The sequence below is a fragment of the Spermophilus citellus genome, assembly GCF_964194105.1.
Source record: "Spermophilus citellus genome assembly, chromosome: 2".
Taxonomy (NCBI): Eukaryota; Metazoa; Chordata; class Mammalia; order Rodentia; family Sciuridae; genus Spermophilus; species Spermophilus citellus.
Genome location: NC_138183.1, coordinates 191,920,515 through 191,942,094, shown reverse-complemented (window position 1 = coordinate 191,942,094; position 21,580 = coordinate 191,920,515). Strand labels below are relative to the sequence as shown.

The window sequence follows — 21,580 nt, the reverse complement described above, 5'->3', positions numbered from 1 at the left end:
AAGATCTCTGCATGAAAGATCTGCCATTTTCTGTTTGTCCTTAAGACAATCCATTCAACCTTTCTGGGCAGTTGGAGGGAATGTCCTGTTAGAATTCCCTAACCATATTCTTCTCCTATTAGATTTTCCAGTTCCCTTTGGGAAGGGACAAGCAAAAGCAAACACATTGTTTTGATGACATAGAATATAGAAGAGATCAGATATGTCAGGTTTCATTGCTCAGATTTAGGAAAATACATTCCTCTTAATAATTTCAGTGAATTAGAAGTGATGGTCAAAATATGAAATGCTTTATATGAAATTCCCAGTTTGACAAATTGACAGTTTCTTAAAAAAAAAAAAGAATCATAAAGTGTATTTGAGTTAATACTTAAGTTTCTTTCAAAAAGCCATAGGTTTCTATTTGAACTTATGAAGATGTTATTAAGCATCATATTAACAGTTTTCTCCTTCACTTACGTTGTAAGGTTTTTTAATGAAAAATACTTCTCACAATTTTTAACTCTAGCTATACTTACTAGAAATAGTGGCAGAATTTAAACTTTATTGATCTGAATATGTTTTAATTGTTATAGTCATCTTATAGAAATTCCTAAATACATTTCCTTAAAATTTATTAATATTTTCCTTTCAAAAATTTCTAGACCTGAAAGCAGTATTTCTCTAGGATTTGCATCATTAACATTTTCTTACTTTTGAGTGTTAGCACTGAATGCCGCTTGTGAGAGTTTGTGATGATGGAGTTTGTGATGGTGGAGCATGGGGAGGAACATAGGGATCCTGAGCAAAGTTTTCATTTTATTTTATAAATGAATAAATTTCTATACATTTGTAATGATTTGTTCTAGTAATGCCTTCACTGGATGTAAGAAAGGCAGACTGTCATATTTAAATCTCCTCCTTCTCCAGTGGAAGGTACAGATGTATAGATATATGTCACTTGATGTATTTTGGTTTGTTGTAATATGTTTTCCATTTATTCCTTAAAAGCACAGGAAGTGGTATTTCCAAATATGCATTTATAATTTGATGGTTCAACATTCAGATAAAAAGATACCATAAGGTATGAAAAGGAAGTGGAACAACAACTCATTTGTTCAAGTGTGTGTTCGCACATGTGCACGCTTGTGGACGCCTTGTCAGTTCATTTACTCATCATTTATGTAACACTTAAAAAGAGCTAGAAACTATGTGAGATGTTAGAATCATGACAGTTGTGATAAGTATGTGACAGAGATATATAAAAGGTATTATGTAAGAATATACAGAAGGTCTGCATCTGAAAAATCAGAAGTCCAGGTGAAAGTGACATGCTGAGTCAGTAAGAATATGTAGTAGATAGTTAGGTGGGGGAAAGGTGAGACCTTACAGGTGTGGGGAGCACTTTATACACAAGCCAAGAAAGTAGAATAGGGAATTTCTTAAGCAATTCCAATAAAGGAGAGTAGTTTCTTAATTTAAGGTAGTTCCTTCCACTAAGGATTTAAGAAGTGTCCATAGAAGAGACTAGAGAAATGTTTTTAGTTGGCTTTTCCACCACTGTGACCAAAAGACCTGCCAGAACAACTGTATAGGAGTTAAAGTGTATTTGGCATTCACTGTTTCAGAGGTCTCAGACAGACGGCCAGCTTCATTGCTCTGGGCTAGAGATGAGGCAAAACATCATGGCAGATGTAGAATTTCAATCTAAATCTGATTCCTAAGTCCATGGGCTTTCTAATTTAAGTGCACTGCCCCCATGTAATTAGCCTATTAAGAACTAAAATTAGCTCTGATTTCAGCAGTCAAGCCAGTTGTATCGAAGGGTAAATGGTATCAATTGCTTCCCATTGCCTGTTACAAGGAAATTTAGCACTTATTAAAAGTGAGGAAAAATATTTCTCTTAATATTAGATCTTGAGAGAGATTAGCACACAGTTAATTATGTACACCATATTCAATATCAGAATGAAATACAGTTCATTGTAATTTTGTAAGTCATAGTGAGAAATATCTATTAACCCCTAAGAAGGGCAGTGTCATAAATAATAATACAAAAAGGCAATTTGTGGAAGAGAAGCTAAAGAATTCCAAATATATTGCTTTTTGGTGATCTGACTTAATTTGGAAAACCCAGAAAATCATAGTTTATTAGCTTTAACTGTAACTTTGACAGAAGCTGGCCATTGACCAATCTGAAATCAAACTGGTGAGAGAGAACTTGAAAAGTCTTGTGTTTTCTTTTGTTGGTAGAAGCAACATTCATGTTCTTGGTGATTAGATTTACAGGAGCCAATGCTGACATTGGCTTATTAAAATTATAACATCTGACTTGTGTTCCTGCTAAATAAATAGGCCATCTTTCTTAGCAGAGAGAAACATTGGTGTATGCTTGGGCAGGGACAAGAATTTCAGAAAGCAGTTTTGGAAGATGGTGAGCCAGGCACATTCATTCACTGTTTTTCTCTCCCAAAGACCCATTGATACATTAAAGATAACATGCATAAAGGATAAATCAATGGTGATGGCCAAAACAAGACAGTATCATCAGACTCACAAAGATTTTGACACAGTTCTCAAAGTTATAAAGTAGATAGGACTGTGGAGGAATAAACTAGAGTAGAGAAAAATGCAGCCAGAACAGAAATGGAAAAGGCTACAGTGAGAGTTCCTGACATGGAGAGCACTCAGAGATTTCAAGCTTAGAATTTTCAAGTGTAGAGATCAGGAACTAATTATGGCAGTGATCAGAGTATTGGACGTGTTGGGCCATTCTCTTTCTCCTGTGTATCTGGAGTAATTCCCTATAACAACAAGCTTTAGCTGATTTGTAAACATAATTGATTCTTAACCTGGTTAGGCCCCATGGTCTAAGTGTTTGGAATGGTAGAATGGTAGAGCAGATCCTAAAGTGACTGTGAATTTTTATTACCAACCTAGAGAAAGACATAAAAGTCAGCTCTACTTAGGAGTGAAATACCCTAAAATAATACAACCCCAAAGCAAAATTCTCTTTATTTGATATTCAGTTTAAAATAAAGGTACTACCTTCTCTCAACACATATATTCTAAAAGGAAGCCTGATTGTCAGCTTCAAAGAAACTATAACAGTTGTCTATACTGAAACTATCTAATCATTCATTCATGAATTTGAAGGGAGAGACAAGGGTCTTCAGATAATTGAAGAAAACAGCATGAATGGGATGAAGTTGAAAAAATAGAGTAGCTTGACTCAAAAGGAACAAAAAAATTAAAAATAAAAAGAACAAAGAAGAGCTTTTAAAAAGTTAGTATCCTTAGAATTGACTTCCAGCCTCTTCCTGGGACATAGGAAACTGTATAAGGTCATAACTTTTCATGAAACTATCCAAGAAATGGGTCTCAGGGCAGCCACATAGCCCAATGTGTAAGGAAAGACACGCACCTCCAATGAGAAAGGATATGAGTACTGATCACGAACGGAGAGCACTGGAAGAAGTTAGGACCACTGAATAAGAAGGTAAAATAATTCAACTAAAGCTTTTAACAAATAGTTATGGTCAAATGTGGACTAGTATGAAACCCTAGCAATTACAAGGCAGTTCACACTTGCTACACAACTTCTGCATGGTCCTTCATTCCATATTCAGAAGGAAGGTTGTAGGCAGGGCAGTTAATCCAAGGTTTACATCTGGAAGAGGGGAGCAAATACTATTGCAGGAAAAGCATAGTCTTTCTCTAAGAACAAAAGCATTAAACTTCTGGGAGAAGAGCTTCAAACTCTGCAGACCCGAGAACAGATAAAAACTTCTTGTGGTTAGTTGAAAAATAGCCAAATGCGTAATTATAATTAGAAATTCTAATACCCATCTCTCAGTAATTGATAGAACAGATAGAAAATCACCAAGAATAAAAGACTTCAAAAATACTTTCAAATTACCACTCCCCTGAACTCTACCAGAATATACTTTTTTTCTCAAGTATACTTGGAACATTCTTTTAGACCATATTTGGTATCATAGAACTTGTTAACAAATACAAAATAATTGAAATCATACAAAGCATGTTCTCTCACCAAAACAGAAATAAGCTAGAAATCACTAATTCAAAGATATCTAGCAAATTTCAAATACTTAGAAATTACCCAACATACCATATTAACTCATGAAACTGTCACATATGAACATGTGAAGGGATGCAAGCTTAGAGGAAAGTTAAACATTTGAAACTTGCTTTAGGAAAGAAAGATCTTCAATCAATAATCAATAACTTAAAACTAAAAAATAAATCAGAATGAAGGGAAAAAATGAAGAATAGAATTCTCTGAAATTGAGAACAGAAAGAGTAGAGGATATCAATAAAACCAAAAGATACTTGTTTGAAAAGATTATTAAAATAACCTGTAGTCAGACTGAACAAGTTGAAAGAAAGCCAGCACAAATTACCAATATCAGGAATGGTAGAGAGAATCATTACAGATTCTACAGAAAGTAAGGTGTTAATAAAGTTGTTATTTCAAATAACAATATGGTAGCATGTCACAAGGACACTGGAGCCTATATATTTACTATATATAAAATAATTATATATAGTAATGAATTATAAATCATTGAAAAATAAAGAAGAATCCATGATTCCTCACTGGTAATAGTTAAGGGAAAAGGTAGAAGGACTCTTACTTAGAGAAGAAAGCTGAGTGCAACTAATAAATATGGAGGTTGTACTGGAGTTGGGCATTATTTTGCAACTGTGTAGGAAAGATTGATTCCAGCAAAAATCACAAATAAATGCTAAATCTAGGAAGAAATTTAGATGAGAAGCAGAAGATGTGTGTGTGTGTGTGTGTCTGTGTGTCTGTGTGTGTCTGTGTTTAGATTCACATTTTTTTTTTTTTTTTGGTAGTGATGCTGGGGATAGAACCCACTTTAACATCATTACTTCCAGTTGTGACATCTTAGAAGGACACGATATCAAACACCCTCCATAGAGACATCATTTCCGCGGTAGTATTATTCCTTTTAGAATTTAAGTTGAGTTTTCTGAGGTATCTTCATATATTTAGTTTTTATCTGCCTGAGCCTAACCCCAACTTATTCAGTTTTATTACAGAACTCAACCTATAATCAGTGAACTGTATTCCTTTAAACAGAAAAGTGAACTTGATATGTGTTGGAGGGATGATACCAGTGTGATTTCTAAGTCCTTGAATCTGATGAAGCCTATGGAAAATTATAGCCTCTCCAGTGACCCTTTTCTGGATTTGGATCTGCTCTTTTTATTTGAAAATCATTTCAGACTTACAGAAAATTTACAAGAAAAAGAATACAGAGAACACCTATAGTTTTCATCCACATTTATCTTTTGTTTACATATTAACCTGTTAGCTACTTAGAAATTATATTTAATTTTCTTTTCTACCACATTTGCAAGGATTTTACCCTTTAGTCATATAATTATATACTCTAAACCATTTTCAAAATTGAGCAAAATACATGTATATGTATTTTGAAGCCCATTCTCTCTTGGATCCCTATTTGTGGTTTTGCTACCACTGTTAGAGTTGAGGCAGCCTAATGTATTGGGGATGAAGGGTAATACTGCAGATTTTTATACTGGTGGAAGAATTCACAGACTTCTCTGTTGAAAGTATATAGGTGTGGGTATCAACCTAAATGCTTACAAAGTCATTACGGTAAAGGTCTAGGAGGGATTATAATAAGGGCTAAAGAAGATAAGTGGTGGTCCTTGATTAAGTTGTGTTCAGGGGCAGTTTTCTATTTACTGAACTTTAAAGTTGAGAAATGAGAAGAGTGTTTAGAATTGTGATACAACTGCTTAAGTTGGTGGATTTAGTGTTAAGGTTCTGTTTTAGTCAGCTTTTTTGCTGCTGTGACTAAATGACCTGACCAGAGTAATTGTAGAGGAAGAAAAGTTTATTTGGGGACTCACCATTTCAGAGGTCTCAATCCACAGACAGCAGGCTCCATTCCTCAGGGCTTGAGGTGAGGCAGAACTTCATGGTGGAAGAGTGTAGTGGAGGGAAGCAGCTCACATGATGATCAGAAATCAGAGAGAGACTCCACTTGGCAGATTCAAAGTATATACCCCAAAGTCACACCTCCAATGCCCCACCTCCTCTAGCCACACCCTGCCTGCCTTCTGTTTCCACTCAGTTAATCCATATCAGGGGATTAATTCAGTAATTGGGTTAAGGCTGTCACAACCCAATCATTTCTCCTCTGAACTTTTTGCATTATCTCACAAATGAGCTTTTGGGGGAAACCTCACATTCAAACTATAATAGGTCCAAACTGTGTATTTTGGTCAATTATCCAATTTTCTTTTTTCTCTGTAAAAATAGGAGGTATGCAGATAGTTGAGGATCTTTTTCTTATTGGGTCACAGTTCACAAAATTAAACTCCTTTGTAAAATATAAAACGTATTGTGTTAAGATCTAAGTGTGTTTCTCTGTGCTTGAGGACCTCCTAATTTGTAATCAACCCTAGACTGTCAAGAATGTAAGAGGCCCTCATTTTTTCAGAGTAGAAAGATATAAAAGGATTTTATGATTACAAAAATGGAGGTTCCAAAAACTGATATAAACACAACATTCCGGGATATAAACACAAATATTAATCATTAAAAATCTAAAGCAAACACTTAAAGGCAATTAAATATTCTGTAATGGGATTGGGATCTGAAGGTAGCAGATGAAATGTTGAATCTTCCTATAATTCACATCTATGAAGTTAAATTTTATATAGGCATAACTTTGGACTGCCTGTCAACATATAAGAATGCTCATGACATAATATTGAAAATTTAGAACACATATTTCCTATAGCCTGTGATTCTCACTAAAACTATTTGTATTAAAAGCAAGATGAAAGTTCATGGAAACTACTAATATTTATGAACTATATTATAGTAATTAAAATGCAAGTAATTTTTCCTGTTCTATATTTTGTATTTTCAGTAATGTTCTTATATAGTATTTATGGTTGAAAAGAAATTAACCACTCTCTTTTTAAGTGAAGCCTGAATTTTGAGATCTTATCCAAGTTTCTTGTTCATCAGTCCAGAAATTATGGATAGAGATTTTTAGACCCTCTGCTAGGTTCTTGCTAGGAGCTGGACTTAGGTGAAAATTGCAGACATCTATGCCCAACCTGCTTTGCCTTCTTATTCTTTTTATTTCGCTCTCACTGACAGGGGACTGGACTCTACCTGTGTGGTTGTGGTTGCCTAGTCCTATCTGCAGTGTTATATCTGGACTTGTCTCCCTTCATCTCTCTTTCTAGGAAGTGCATTTTCAACTGAGCACCTCAAGCTTCAGCTCCAGAAGGAATCCCTAAATGAGTTGAGGAAAGAGTGCACTGCAAAAAGGTAAATTCAACACTGAGAAAAATTGCTATGAGGGTTGAGTTTATCAGAGATATGACACTGTTCTAAATTCCCTGGGCCACAGTACCATGGCATAATGTTTGAATCTTCTTCCTGTCATCTATATACAGCTTAGCTTGTAGTTTTTTACTTTAATAGTTTCTTCTGTCCCACTCCTGCTTCTTGATAACTCATTTGGTTTACCTCAGCAGCACTTAGAAAATTTCTGTACCCTCGATTTCTCTACCTTTATAGTCATCCCTCCATGATGCTCTCAGACTTCTCTTCTTAAAATAATATTTTTAACATATTTTTTTCTTCTTTCTATGGTGAATCTTTTCCTCAGTTTTCACATAGGCTTCAGTCACTTGTCATTATACAACTATAGTTAATTTTAGGTGCTCCCTAACATAGAAAGATGCTAATAGTTTTTCCCAACATATTTCATGATTAATTCATTGCCATCTTACTTTGTTCATCTTGATTCACTTTCCTGGAGTCTTTCCATCCTGCACTTTTCTCTGAAAAACCTTAACAATTGAATATTCAAGAATATTAAGACCAAGAAAGAAACATAGAGACCATCTATCCTAATCCTCAAATTTGCAGAGAGGAAAGCAACTCTGGGAACTGACCTGTCCAGCTCACTAGCAAAGCCAGAACTAGAGCCCATTATATCTTCAGTGCTGTTTATATAAGAGGAGAAACAGTTCTTTTCCTACTCTCACATATAACGTTTAATGCCAGATTCTCCAGCAAATGCCAACAGGTATCCTATGATTTAATACCATTCTTATACTATCTGCCTGAAGATGTAATTATCTATACTCAGTTCCCAAGACCCCCCCCACCCCACAATTAGATACTAATCACAAGACCCAGACTGTGACCTGTGCTTCTGAATTAACTGGGTTCCCACAGACCCCTCCTCTGGTTTGATTAATTTGTAATTTACTAGAGTGGCTCACAGAACTCAGGGAAACACTTGGGTTAAAGGTTATTACAAATGATACAAATGAACAGGCAGATAGGAGAGAGGCATTGGGCAAAGTATGAGGGAAGTTCTATGCCTACTCTGGTATGCCATTCCTCAGGGCACCTCCACAATTTAGAAACTTATCATATCTTGCTCAAAAGTTTTAAAGCACTTAATTTCCAGCCTTGATCTCCTTCATCATCATCTTAAGAGATTGGTGGGTAGGACTGAAAATGCCAGCCCCCTAATTAATTGGTCTTTTTAGTGACCAGTTCTATCCTTAGGTTGTCTAGATGCCTCCCACCCTAAGTCACCTCATTGTCATAAGCTTAGGTATGATCAGTGTGGGCTTAAATAAATAACAAAACAATACTCTTATCACTTAGGAAATTCCTAGGGTTTTAGGTGTTCTGTGGTTGGGACCTAGAACAAAGGCCATATGTATTTCATACTATATCAAAGTGTTCCTCACCTTTTCCATTCTATACCTTTTCCATTTCACTTTGTCCTATAGTTTCTTCTACATTATTTTGGTTCTTAAATTTTTGATGTCTTTTAATTGAGCAGGTAATTTATTCTATGAGTATTTTATGTTGGTCATATTTGTGTGTGTGTGTGTGTGTGTGTGCGCGCGCGCGCATGTGTGTGTGTTTTTTGCTGGAGATGGATCCCAAAGTCTCCTACATGCAAACACTCTAGCATTGAACTACCTCCCCAGCCCTGCTGGTCATATTTCTTAGTTAAAGAAAAGAGCTGGGTCGTTTCATGCTACAGCTGTTTGCTTATTTGTTCTTTGTTACTTTTCTAACATTGTAATAGGGTGAAGAATAGTTTTTGTTCTTGTTGTTGTTGTTTGTTTGTTTTCTGAGAAGCACCATATGGATCTTTCCTGAAATCAATTGGCCTCATTAATAATGTCTACAAAACCTTGCTGAGTTTACTCAGCCCCTTTAAACCTTGTTTCCTTATTTATAAATGGGCATCATAATATCAACCTACTAAAGTTGTTGAAATAATTAAATAAAGCCATTTGTAAAGCTTTAGGTACTCCGTGAATTGTTATTTGTGCACTTTACATTCCTTAGCATGGTGCTGGGCATACACTATAGCCTTCATTTTGTAGTTAGCTTAATTGATATTAGAGAGAGTTCAGGGCTCATGGATATTATTTGTACCTCTACTTTTTAATTTTCTGTGGCCTATAGACCATTTAATCTTTTTCTGCATTAATTACGTAGAATAAATGTTTAAAAAGCATGCATACATTTTTTTAATGTTATTGGTACATATTATACAGAATAGTATATTTTATTGTGATATATTGGTACATGCACATAATGTAATTTGAGTAATTTCATTTGCCAGTCTCTCTCCTTGCCCTCCCCTCCAACCTCGTCCTAATTCTCTTTCTCTATCTTCATGGTCTCCGTTCTCTTTTTGAAATCCCTTTTTTTTCTCTCTAGCCTACACATACAAGAGAAAACATGAGCCTAGTTTATTTTGCTCAACATGATGCTCATTAGATTCATCTGTTTTGCTGCAAATAACTTCATTCTCCTCTTCCTCCTCCTCTTTAAGACGAATAAACTCCATTGTGTTATATATTCCCACATTTTCTTTATCCTTTCATCTATTGACGGACACCTGGGTTGGTTCTGTAACTTGTCTATTGTGAATGCAATCATATTTTCTAATAAGTACTTGTTTTCTTTCCTCATTAGAGAACTCTTTCTGAAGACTAATGCTCAGTTGACAATTCGTTGTAGGCAGTTACTTTCTGAGCTTTCCTACATTTACCCTATTGATTTGGTAAGTTTCATATTTTCTGAAAAGATTTATCTTTTTGAAAAGATGATCTCCATTTGAAGTTTACTCTCAATGAAAAGCTCATTAGTCTTAATCCCATATGCTCTCTTATGGCTCATTCAGGAGCTAGTATCTGTTTTAAATGTAAATTAATACTTAATTGGCATTAGCATCCGCTGTTTAATTTTTTTTAAATATCATTTTGGTTGTGAGATGAGATTCATCATAGAAAAATGTGTTTTGTTTCTTTATACTCTTTTTAGTTAACCAGATTATCCACTACTACCATTTCTTTTTTTTTTTTTTAAGAGAGAGTGAAAGAGGAGAGAGAGAGAGAGAGAATTTTTAATATTTATTATTTTTTAGTTCTCGGCGGACACAACATCTTTGTTGGTATGTGGTGCTGAGGATCGAACCCGGGCCGCACGCATGCCAGGCTAGCGTGCTACCGCTTGAGCCACATCCCCAGCCCCACTACTACCTTTTCTGATATCTACCTGCAGATGCATGTACAGTGCCTCAAAAATATAATTGCTAATTCATTTATATTTATTGGTGTTCATTAAGATATTCCTGGGGTGACTGTCTGGATGTTACATTTTTAATTAGCTTCTTAAAATAAATATAAAAAGTAAAACTTATCTAAAACTAATTAGATAAGTTGTGCTGAGGATCGAACCCAGCGCCTTACATGTGTTGAGCGAGCACTCCACTGCTGAGCCACAACCCCAGCCCCAGATTCCTTTTTTGTAAAACTGAATCCTTTAGATTTGATAGTTCTCAATGAAAATTGATGTAAAAGACTAATTTTCAGAGAAAACGACAAACAGGATTTGAGCTTGCTCACAGAATCTTGTTAAATCATTTATAGATAAGAATCAGTTAGAAAATATTTTTATGATAATAATATTTCATGGTTTTCCCTAGACATGATGTCTTAAACATTTTTATTACAGAAAATTTTAAGTATGTATAACTACAGGAAGATAGAATATTGAATCATCATGTCTCATCACCCTGTTTCAACAAATATAATAATATTTAGAGTCTAAGACTGCATTATATCTAAGTCAACTGTGACCTGCTAAAGTTTCTTTGCTTTATATATAAAAAAATTAATTTCATTTTTTGGTTAAATTCACAGAATGAGCATAAGGATTATTTTGTATGCGGTGTCAAGTTACCTAATTCTGAGGATTTCCAAGGTACTTTATTTCTATTTTACTTCTAAAGATTTGGTGTATGTAATATATGAGGATAGAGATATCTTGAAATGTTGTTTGCTTGGCACTTTGTCCATAAGTGGTTTTGCACCTTCTGTCTCCTCCCACTTAGAAGAATGTAGGTCATATTCACTAATAGAAGATATAACAGAGGTTTAATTTTGGAAAACTAATTATTGTAACTTGCATTTGAAATTTAAAACAAAATCATTTTTAAATGAGCTTTAAGCAAATCCGGGAATTGGGTTCTTAAGAATACAAATAATCTCCCTACCCTGTTGATTTGATTTTCATGAAAAATTGTATGTGGTTGGCAGCAGAAGAAAAGCAAACGTTTATCTGTACTATTTTTTTTTTTAACAAAGCTCTATTCTACTAACCTGAAAAGTATTACAAATTTAATTTTGTGACATTCCTGCTATCATAGGTTTAATTTGTTGTACTATCATTTCTCTCCTTTTACACACAGGTGTTATGGAATATGATTTACAATAATTCCTACATTTTAAAATCTTTTCTGTTTTCTAATCTCCCCAACTATGCCAAGGAAAAAAGATTCTCAAAATGGTTTCTTTTCCCTTAGTATAAATGATGCCTTGAGACCTACTAAATATCTTTATAAATTATTCTCAGAGCTAACATATTAAACCTGTTTGGGTAGTTATACAAGAAGGGATCCTTACTAGTTTTGATCAGGATTTTCTTCCATTTTCCTTTAAAGACACTATAAATATTTGTGGTCCTTGAACATTTAAGACTGTTTTAATTTATTATCCTCTTCAGCCTTTACAAGAGGTAGTTGGGTCATGATGTAAAGAGAATGGTAAACCAAGAGTTGGAAAACCTTTGTTCAACCCCTGATTCCCCTTCCATGAACCATGTAGTTTGGAGGAAATCATGTATGTAACCTTTGAGTTGATTTTCTAATCAATGGTATGAGGATATTATATCCTACCTGTCTTACATGATTGTTGTAAAAATTGAGATATACCAGTATTTGTAAAAGCATGAGATTTTGCTTTATATTAATCCTCACAAAACCAAAGGAAGCCTATAAGGAAAGTGGTATTCAGTGACTTGTTCAAGACTACAGAGCTAGATGGTGATAGAGCTAAGATTTATCTGGTTGCCATTGTTGCCTTCAGATTTCTATAGGTCCCACAAAATGTGCTTTGGTATTAATTTTGGGCACAGTTGTGGCTTCTTGAAGCTATTGGCACATCATTTTCCTCATTCATTCATTGAAAAAATAATTTGTTGAACACCTATATGGCAGGCACTGTGCTGAATTTTGAGGATATAATAATGAAAAAGCAAACATATTCTCTCCTTTCATGGAGCATACAGCCTATTGAAACAGACCAATGAGTAGGAAAATAAGAATTAATAAGCATTTAATCAAGGGATATATTATCTTAAAGAATGAAGAAACCCCCTTTAAATAAAGCAATCAGAGAAGACCTCTCTGAAGAGAAACATTTAAAAGAAATCTTAAAGACTAAAAGGAGCCACTATACTACAGCTTGGGGTATTCCCAGAACAGAGAGCATTAAGTACAAAAGTCATGATGGAGGAGACATGAGTTTGACATACCTGAAAAAGTTTGAAAAAGACCCCAGGCCACAGGTATGGGAGAAAAGATTTTCGTTTAGGTTAATCATGTAATCTCGCAGCTTAATTTCCTTACCTGTAAAATGAGGTCATGTTTATATTTTTAATCCATTGTGATGATGGGATGAGATCACATTAGAAAGAACTTCTCAGATAGGAGGTATGCAATAAATATAATGGAATTCATTGAAAAGGAGAGAGAAAGGAAAGGAATGAAGGAAAGATCAAACCATCTAGATCTACGTGGCCAGAACACAGTGAACAAGGCGAAGAGTTCTGTTAGCACTGGAAGGAGGGGTCATCCAGGACCTGGAGGTCACACTAAAGAAGTTCCATTTTATTCTCAATGAAGTGGGCAACGCCTGCAGGTTTCAAGAAGGAGAATGACGTGAGCTAAGCAATGCTTGTAACAGTCATTCTGACTGCTAAATACAGAATTATTTGAAGAAGTAGTAAAAGTAGTAAGGGAAGCGGAAGAGCAGTAGTGGTGGTCTGTTAACTTTAATCTACTGGTGGTGGGGGGGGGGGTCTTGGTTCTATTTTCCTTTTCTTTCAAGTGCCTTGTTTCCTAGTTTTTCATAGCTTTTATACTACATTTAGAATGTCTAATTAAGCCCATATACATTCTCCCTAACCTTTAAAAAATTAATGTAACCTTTTAATGCAGTTGCTGAAAAATGAAATGGGAGATAAAAATAAGTTTAATTTTATGCTAAGGTCCTATTCATTCCCTATAACTTCTAGGAATCAGAAATTTTAAGAAGCATGTATAGTAGTACTGGACTTTAAAATTTTAATTTTAGCACTCTACAAGACACTTCAATATGGTAAATGTGTTGAGTGCCTGTTTCTTATCTGCTGTGCAAGTGCTGAGAATAAACAAAGAAAATTAAGACATTGATCCAAAGTTAATGAGAATAATAGTCTTATTGAGAGCATTATATTTGTAATCAAACCAGTCAAGAAATATTTACTGAATCTATACTCTATATTAGGCACTTAGAGGGTTATACCAGGTACTTGGGACTCAAAGAAATAGGAATAATCAATTCTACCAGGAGGGGATGAAGAAAACTTTATAGAGAAGACGATGCCTGAGCTATCTTAAGAAATAGCTGTTCCCCTGGGGAAAGAAGCATGGGAGGACATTTTAGGTTGGGTGAGCAGAAATGTGGTAACTTGGGACATCATGCATGATGTCTTCAAATTTATTACTTTAATCTCATAATTATGAGAATTAATGCCTCTGTGAAGAAAGGAATTACTCTAGATATTTTTTAAAGACAAGAACTTGGGGCCCAGAGAGATTGATTTTTTACAAGGACTCATATTAACAGTGATAAAGCTAAGGTTAACACTAGTGTTCCTTATTCTAAGCTCTATATTATTCCTGCCATGGTGTCATTTCCTTCTTTGCTTTTAATAGTAACCTCTTCTAAGCCTCTGACAACATTTTAGTATTCTATAGCAGCTGCATACTGGGAGACACTATAGTGAAGGAACTCCAAACTGGTCATTCCTGTGCTATTCATGAGACTTCCCTGGATAGACTTTATACTGCATAGGTTGATACTATTTGGGAAACTCCCAACATAGGGGCCCAACACAGCATTCATTGTGCTTTTCCAAATGGGTAAGTTCTTGTTAGAGTATGACAAAGAGAACTGGACACAATGGAAGAAAACTGTGAAGGGTATTCATCTGAGTTCCATTGACTAAGACGTTTAGCTTAAAAAAAAAAAACAATGTTTTTGCGTGTGTTTTTAAGTAATCCATAACACGAGAGCCTTTTGTGGTAATGAGACCCAGATTTCCTTCTGTGTCTGTATCCCTTTATGCAGGCATGATTTCTTGGAAAGGAGAGTCCATATGTCAAACAGTGTCTCATTGAGAACATGGACTGATTCCATAGATGCTGTGGCAGTGATTAGAGTCTTAAATATTTTGTCCTGTCTGGATCAGTGGGTGCTTGGTTCCTTAACAAATCAGCTGCCTCAGTGATTGGGAAGGCAGGATGGTAAGAGCTTTTAGATCACTTATTGTACTTGGATGCATTTGAATATTAATAGTTTGTCCAACATATAAATCAAAGGAACATTTGAACTAATTTATGTTATGGCCATTGTGTGTTTGTAGGATTTATTGTCATAAAAATTACACAACAGCTGCAGCCTTGAGTGGCTTCCTATATTTAAAACACAAGTCAGAAATATTTATTATGGGGAAACTGTGGGCTTTTGTTTTGTTTTTAAGTCCCTTAAAACATTGTCTGAATTAGTATCTTTTTCACATACCTGAGTCTTACAGTTCATTCCTGTTCTTCCCCGGACCTTGATTCCCCCTCCAATTTCTTCTCACCAACAAAACTATCATCTGTGACCTTTCTAACCCTCAGAGCAGTATAAGAAATACAAACCTCTGCTCTGCATTAGGTGTTACGGACGTCATTAATGCTTACTGGAAAAGTACACCCAAGAGGGCCATGTTTTGGCTTTGGCAGGTAAAAAGTCTTTCAGATCTTGGAATGCTGGAAACCTTAAACCTTTTGGTTTTTTAGCTAAAGTGATTGGCAACAGAATGTGACATATGAGGTTGCATGGCCTGCAATACCCATAATTAACCACATGAGCTCACATTTTCCCACAGGAGGCTCAGTGGTCTTGGGGTGATGAAAGTGACTTCCCTACCAGGAGGTGGTTTTCCTTTTGGGGTATTGCAATACCCTTGAGTCCTGTAATGCTTCACCCATAGTCCTTTTAAAATGCTTTTTAATATAAAGCCTCAATATTGGAAATCCAACACCACAGTGTTTAACAGTGAGGCTGTGATGGAGCACTGTGGCCTGAAATGGGAAACAACCTAGGGTTTTTAATAGGTGGAGCGGGGAGTCTTGTGGCAACAATGGTGAGTGTGAATAACTTGAATCAAAGCAGATATCCAATATTATTTCATTTTCATTGTTTGCTATTTCCTTTTGGGTTTTGATTTCTGTGTGTAGGCTTCTCTTAGAGATGCCATTTTATCTTTAAAAATTTAAGCAAAGTTATTTTGTTAATTGGGGGAGGTAATTTTAAAAGAACACTTCTTTGTTCTTTTAAGAAAGATGTGTATGTAGTCTCAAAATATGCAAATGTGGTTCTTTAGCATTGTCCCTTTCATAGTATGAGAAAAAAGTGTAGATGCTTGAGGGTTTAGCACTGGATAGATTTTTTTTTTAAACAATCGTAGTTTTCTTTTGACCTATGTGGAAGTCAGATGAAGAGGATTCTTGTTGCTTTCTGGAGGTTTTCAAATCCATTTCTGTCAGGTCATGTTGAAAAGGAAAAACCTCGTATAAAGCACACATAGAAAAGTCCCAATTTTGCATAATACTATCCTTCATTTTTCTAAGTCCTCTTCTTCCTCTCTTCCTTCTAAAGAAGATTCTTAAAGATTCTTAAAGTCCTTTTACTCATAGAAATATTTTTAGTTTGGTAAGCTCTGTTCTTTACAGAAAGTAGGAAGCAGGTTTCTGCAACCTGGGAAAGAACTCACAGTCCCAGCTGTGCCACCAGACCTAGGTATTTTTGGAGCAGAGATAGTCTGAGGTGTGGATGTAGTTCTCCCACTTCCATCACTGTGATTTTTACCTATATGACTTTGACCAAGCCATATCCCCTGGACCTCATTTTTCTCCTAAATTAATAGTGTCAGACTCAGTGGTTTCTAAGGTTTCTCCTAGCTCTGATATTATTGGATGATGAATTCATAATTTTAGTTTCTTAGGTAGTGTGACATACAGGTTTTGATAGAAACACAGTGTTGAATATAAATCAAGGTACTTGGGAGGGACTGAGGCAAAAGGACATGGTTTCTAAAAATAGAATTCTAGCTAGTGAGGACATGACTTAGTGGTCAAATGAATATTGTTAGATTTTTTTTTCACGAGTTTGTTTTGAAAGAATGGCAAACGTGGGCTGAGAAACCCCTTTTCTGTCAAGCACTATACAGATCATCGAGTACTCAGATTTTTGTGTATTCTTTGCCCTTACTAGAAAAGTATGAAGTAATTACATGAGTTTCATAAGCTTGGCATATCCCAAGCTCCCAAGTTAAATTATGGCATATTAGTTTTTTAACTTTAAAGTTCTAAGACAGGATGGTATAACTGATATAGTAGTAGTAAGGATGGAGGATTTAGCATCAGGCCAACTAATTTACTAGCTGTATTACATTGGACAGCTTCCTTAATCTCTTTGAGCCTTGTTTTATCTGTAAAATGAATGAAATGGCATTAAAAAGATATCTAGTTTAGTAATTCTTGGTGAATGAATTATTTTCAAATATAAGGTACTACATTTGATTCTGGACAGAAGAAAAATATATAGTTGTAAAAGTAACCTGTTTTTTATTGGATGATCAAAGAGAACCCAGCAGTCTGTTATGGTAGCAAGAGTAGAGGATTCACTGAGCAATGGATAGCTGTAGTAACATCCTTACCATAAGAAAGCAGAGCTTAGATAATTAAATATAAGTACAAAAGGATGTGAAAAGTATTATTAATAATTGAAGTTGAAGGTGCCCTTAGAACTCATGGAATGGTCAAGCCATGGTCATCTCAATCATTTTAGCCCTTCTTCTCTAGACAGCTGGGCCAGTCCAGATTAATGTAAAATCTTTTAGTAGGAGTATATGTGCAAGGATGTGTGTGTGTGTGTACTTTATAACTTATTTTAGGAATACTGTATACCAAGCAGTTACTTTTTCCTTCCTTCTGGGGAACTTCAAAACTTTCTGTTGCATTATTCTAAGTTCATCATTTATCCCTTGATAGGTAGGGGCAGAAATCTGGATAATGAGTTTTATAATGTAATTATACTTTTTAAGAAGCTACATGCTTATGTTTAACTGTGTGACACAAGCATGTTTTAGCAATAACTTCCCCCTAAATTGCATACATAGGTTAGTGTATAAACAGTGTGGGTTCCTCTCTCCCCCACTGGGGATCGAACCCAGGGACACTTAACCATTGAGCCACATCTCCATCCCTTTTTTGTATTTTATTTAAAGACAGGAGCTCACTAAGTTGCTTGGGGTCTCACTAAGTTTTTGACTTTTCACTTTTGCTGTTTAAAATATTTTTATCATGCCAGGCACACGCCTGTAATACCAATGACTCAGAAGGCTGAGGCAAGAGGATTACAAGTTCAAAGCTTAACCTCAGCAACTTAGTGAGGCCCTCAACAACTTAGCAAGGCCCTGTCTTAAAAAGAACTGGAGATGACTGGAGATGTGGCTCAGGGTAGAGCATCCATGGGTTCAATCCCTGGTACCAAAAATAAATAAATAAATTTTTTTTTTCTTTTAGTCCATTCTCAAATATCATAGATTTATTCATGTAACCCTTTCTCACGTAGATAAACATATCCTATAAGGAATATACCATGCTGTTTTACTGCACTTCAGAATCAATGTTGCATAATAGCACAACACTATAACTATATTGCTTAGAAAGTTGTTAATGAATAATATATAAAATGATTATATAGTGTTAAACCTCTGAAACTAATTTTCACATTATGTAATAGTTTCAAGCATTAATTCCCCTTTTAAAAATGCTCAGAAAGGAAATAATAGGTATTTGGATACACTAAGAACTCTTGCTTAAGGTATATGTTTGTAAATATGATCATTTAATTAGTGAGAAATACTTTTAAATATAGATAGTAGATAAAGTTTCAAGTCTAAAATGTGTTTAGATTTGTATAAAATTTATATAATTAGATAAGTGATTAATATCTTATTTGTAATTTATTTTTATAAATCTCCTTTGAAATTAATTTATTATTATCTCATAGCTACATTTATAAGGAATTTATTATTATCTCATAGCTACATTTATTATTATCTCATAGCTACATTTATAAGGTAAATGGTTGTTTTCTTTTCCTCTGCTTTCGAATTTACAGCAAAAGATGATGGAAGCATTGCTGTTGCCCTTGGTTACACTGCACATTTGGTCTCCATGATTTCCTTTTTCCTTCAAGTGCCCCTCAGATATCCTATAATTCATAAGGGGTCTAGATCAACAATCAAAGATAATATCAATGACAAGCTGACTGAAAAGGAGAGAGAGTAAGTGTCTTTTTTTTCATGTTTTTAAAATGAAGCCTAGATGAAACATGGGGTATATTAAAAATATAAAATGTGACCTAAATCTGGAAATTTTTATATAAATTTGGTTAAGTGCTCCATTTCTTTTAGCTTCCGAGATCAGATGAGATCGGACACATGCAGGGTGGTATGGGTGTAGACTCCATTTCTTTTAAATATAATACAGTTATTCATTTAGATTCTAGTAGTTCAAGTCCTATACTTCAAAAAATTGCTGATGTTAGCAAAACTGACTCATTTGCTTTACTTTTGTTGAGGGTCAATCTCTTACGCTCTGTAAATATTCACAATACCTGTTGCCTGTCACTCAATAAGTGAAATGATTAAAAGATTTGTCAGAGAGACAAGTAGGAAAAAGATAAAAGGCTTAGCAGCACATTGAACATAACTGAAAAGTAGATCAGTAACTGGAAGATAGGGCAGTAAAAAAATATGAAGAGTGCCTGACTTACAATAATTCAACTGATAATTTTTTGACTTTACAATGGTGTAAAAAGCAATATTCATGCAATAGAATCTGTATTTAGAATTTTTAATTCCTAATGTGTTCCCAGGCTAGAAATATGCAGTGTGATACTCTCTTGTGTGAGCTGGGCAGCAGCAGTGAGCTGTAGCTGCCAGGCAGCCACAAGATTAAGAGGGTAACAGCTGATACTCTACAGTGTTCTGTATTACTAAGCTATGATGTTTGGTAGGTATATTAAATGCATTTTCAATTTGCAGTATTTTTAATTTATGATGGATTTGTTGGAAGATAACATCACTGTAAGTCAAGGAACATCTGTATTCTGACCAAAGCACAAAGAGCAAAAAAGATGGAACATAAAGTGCAAGACATGTAGGACTCAATAGAAATGTCTAATATATGTGTATTTGTGGTCATAGGGAGGGTGGAAAGAGCACCAGGTAAACACAGTATTTCAAGAGATAATGATTGAGAATATTTCAAATTTAACCAAAGAAATCAGTTTACAAAAATCAGTTTTCAAAAAACACTAAATATAAAACATAATAACGATCAAGAAAACATACATAGGAATATTTAAACAGCTGAAAACACAATACAAAATGAAAATATTAAAAGCAACTAAAGAGAAAAAGACATGCTAGTACCAAAAGGTTTATAATAAGACCATTAGCTACATTCTCAGAAGAAATAAGTTAAAGTACAAAGGTGATACAATGACATTTTAAAGTATTAAAAGAAAATCATTGCCAACTTATAATTCTATACACAGTGTAGACTAAACAATATACTGACGAAAAACCAGAAAAATGGACATGCAAGAAGGAACAAAGCATCAAAAAGTATAAATACAAGTATATTGAAATTAATTTTGAGTATGAAACAAATTAGTAATGTCTTATTGAATATAAGACACCCATACACAAAGTGTATGTAGAATCATTATAATGCATGATTCTAAGACAAAAGATAAGATGGAGTAAAATGGAATTAAAGTACTCTAATATTCTAGCTTTCCTTAGACAGTGGTAAAGATAGTAATTTGTTATACTCTCATAAATCAAGGATGCATGTTATAATCTCATAATCACTAAAAGAGTTGTTTTGTGCAAGCGAAATTTTGTAAAGGAGATAAATTGATACTTTATTTATTAATGGAAGGCAAGAAAAGAAAAAAGTGAACATTAAATAAAAAAAACATTATTTCTGTTTCTGTGATATAAATGGAAAACAAATAGTAAATTTGCAGTTATAAACCCAAATTTATCATGTAATTACCTTAAATGTAAATGATATTGATATTCTTAAAAATGTTGTCACACTAAATAAAAAAGTAAACTCATCCTGCTTTCAAGAGTACTTTAATTAAACCAGAAATATTGAAAGAAATATTATCCAAATGAGAGCTAATATAATTATACAAATATTAAACAAAGTAAAATTTAAGGAATTTAAATAATGTGGGGCATTTTATGACAGTACAGTCAATTCTAAATATGTATATATATCTGTCTAAAAATATAACTTGAGATATAGACAAAAATTCACAACTACAAGGAAATCTAATGGTAGAGGACTTTAAATTTTCTTTCATTAACTATTATTAGAAAGAAGCAGGCAAAAATTAATTTTTAAAAATTTGAACAGTACAATTACTAAAGTAGACCTAAGCATGTATAAAGAATATTGCAACAGAAGGTTTTAGGATGTATTTTCCTGGCACACATGGCACATATGCCAAAAATGGTTATTCTGGGTCTCAAAACATTTCAAATAAAAGGAAATTTTAAACTGAATGACAATGAGAATATAGCATGTCAACGTTGTAAGGTGTAGATCATTTAATTCTCTATCTAAAGCCACACAAGAACAGTCAAAGTAAAAGGAAGCAAATAATAAAGATGAAACTGGAAATTAAATGAATAATTATGCAATGGGGAAAATAGTAAAGACAAAAGTTCTAGACCCAAAATCAACTAGATTGGTAAGTCCTTTAAGAGGGT

The 21,580-nt window shown here is 34.3% G+C and overlaps 1 protein-coding gene across 3 annotated transcripts in view; it reads left to right on the top strand.

Moving 5' to 3' along the window:
- The window catches only part of UVRAG (UV radiation resistance associated), a 320,231-nt gene that overhangs the window by 173,488 nt on the left and 125,163 nt on the right, over positions 1-21,580 (top strand). For all 3 annotated transcript variants that reach the window (XR_014017941.1, XM_081260421.1, XM_081260422.1), the window contains exons 9-12: positions 7,261-7,345; positions 10,040-10,127; positions 11,269-11,329; positions 18,907-19,072. Coding sequence is in view for 2 of the 3 variants with exons in the window: in XM_081260421.1 (XP_081116547.1) it covers positions 7,261-7,345; positions 10,040-10,127; positions 11,269-11,329; positions 18,907-19,072 (400 nt within the window). In the remaining variant the exon portion in view is untranslated. The remainder of the gene's footprint in view (positions 1-7,260; positions 7,346-10,039; positions 10,128-11,268; positions 11,330-18,906; positions 19,073-21,580) is intronic.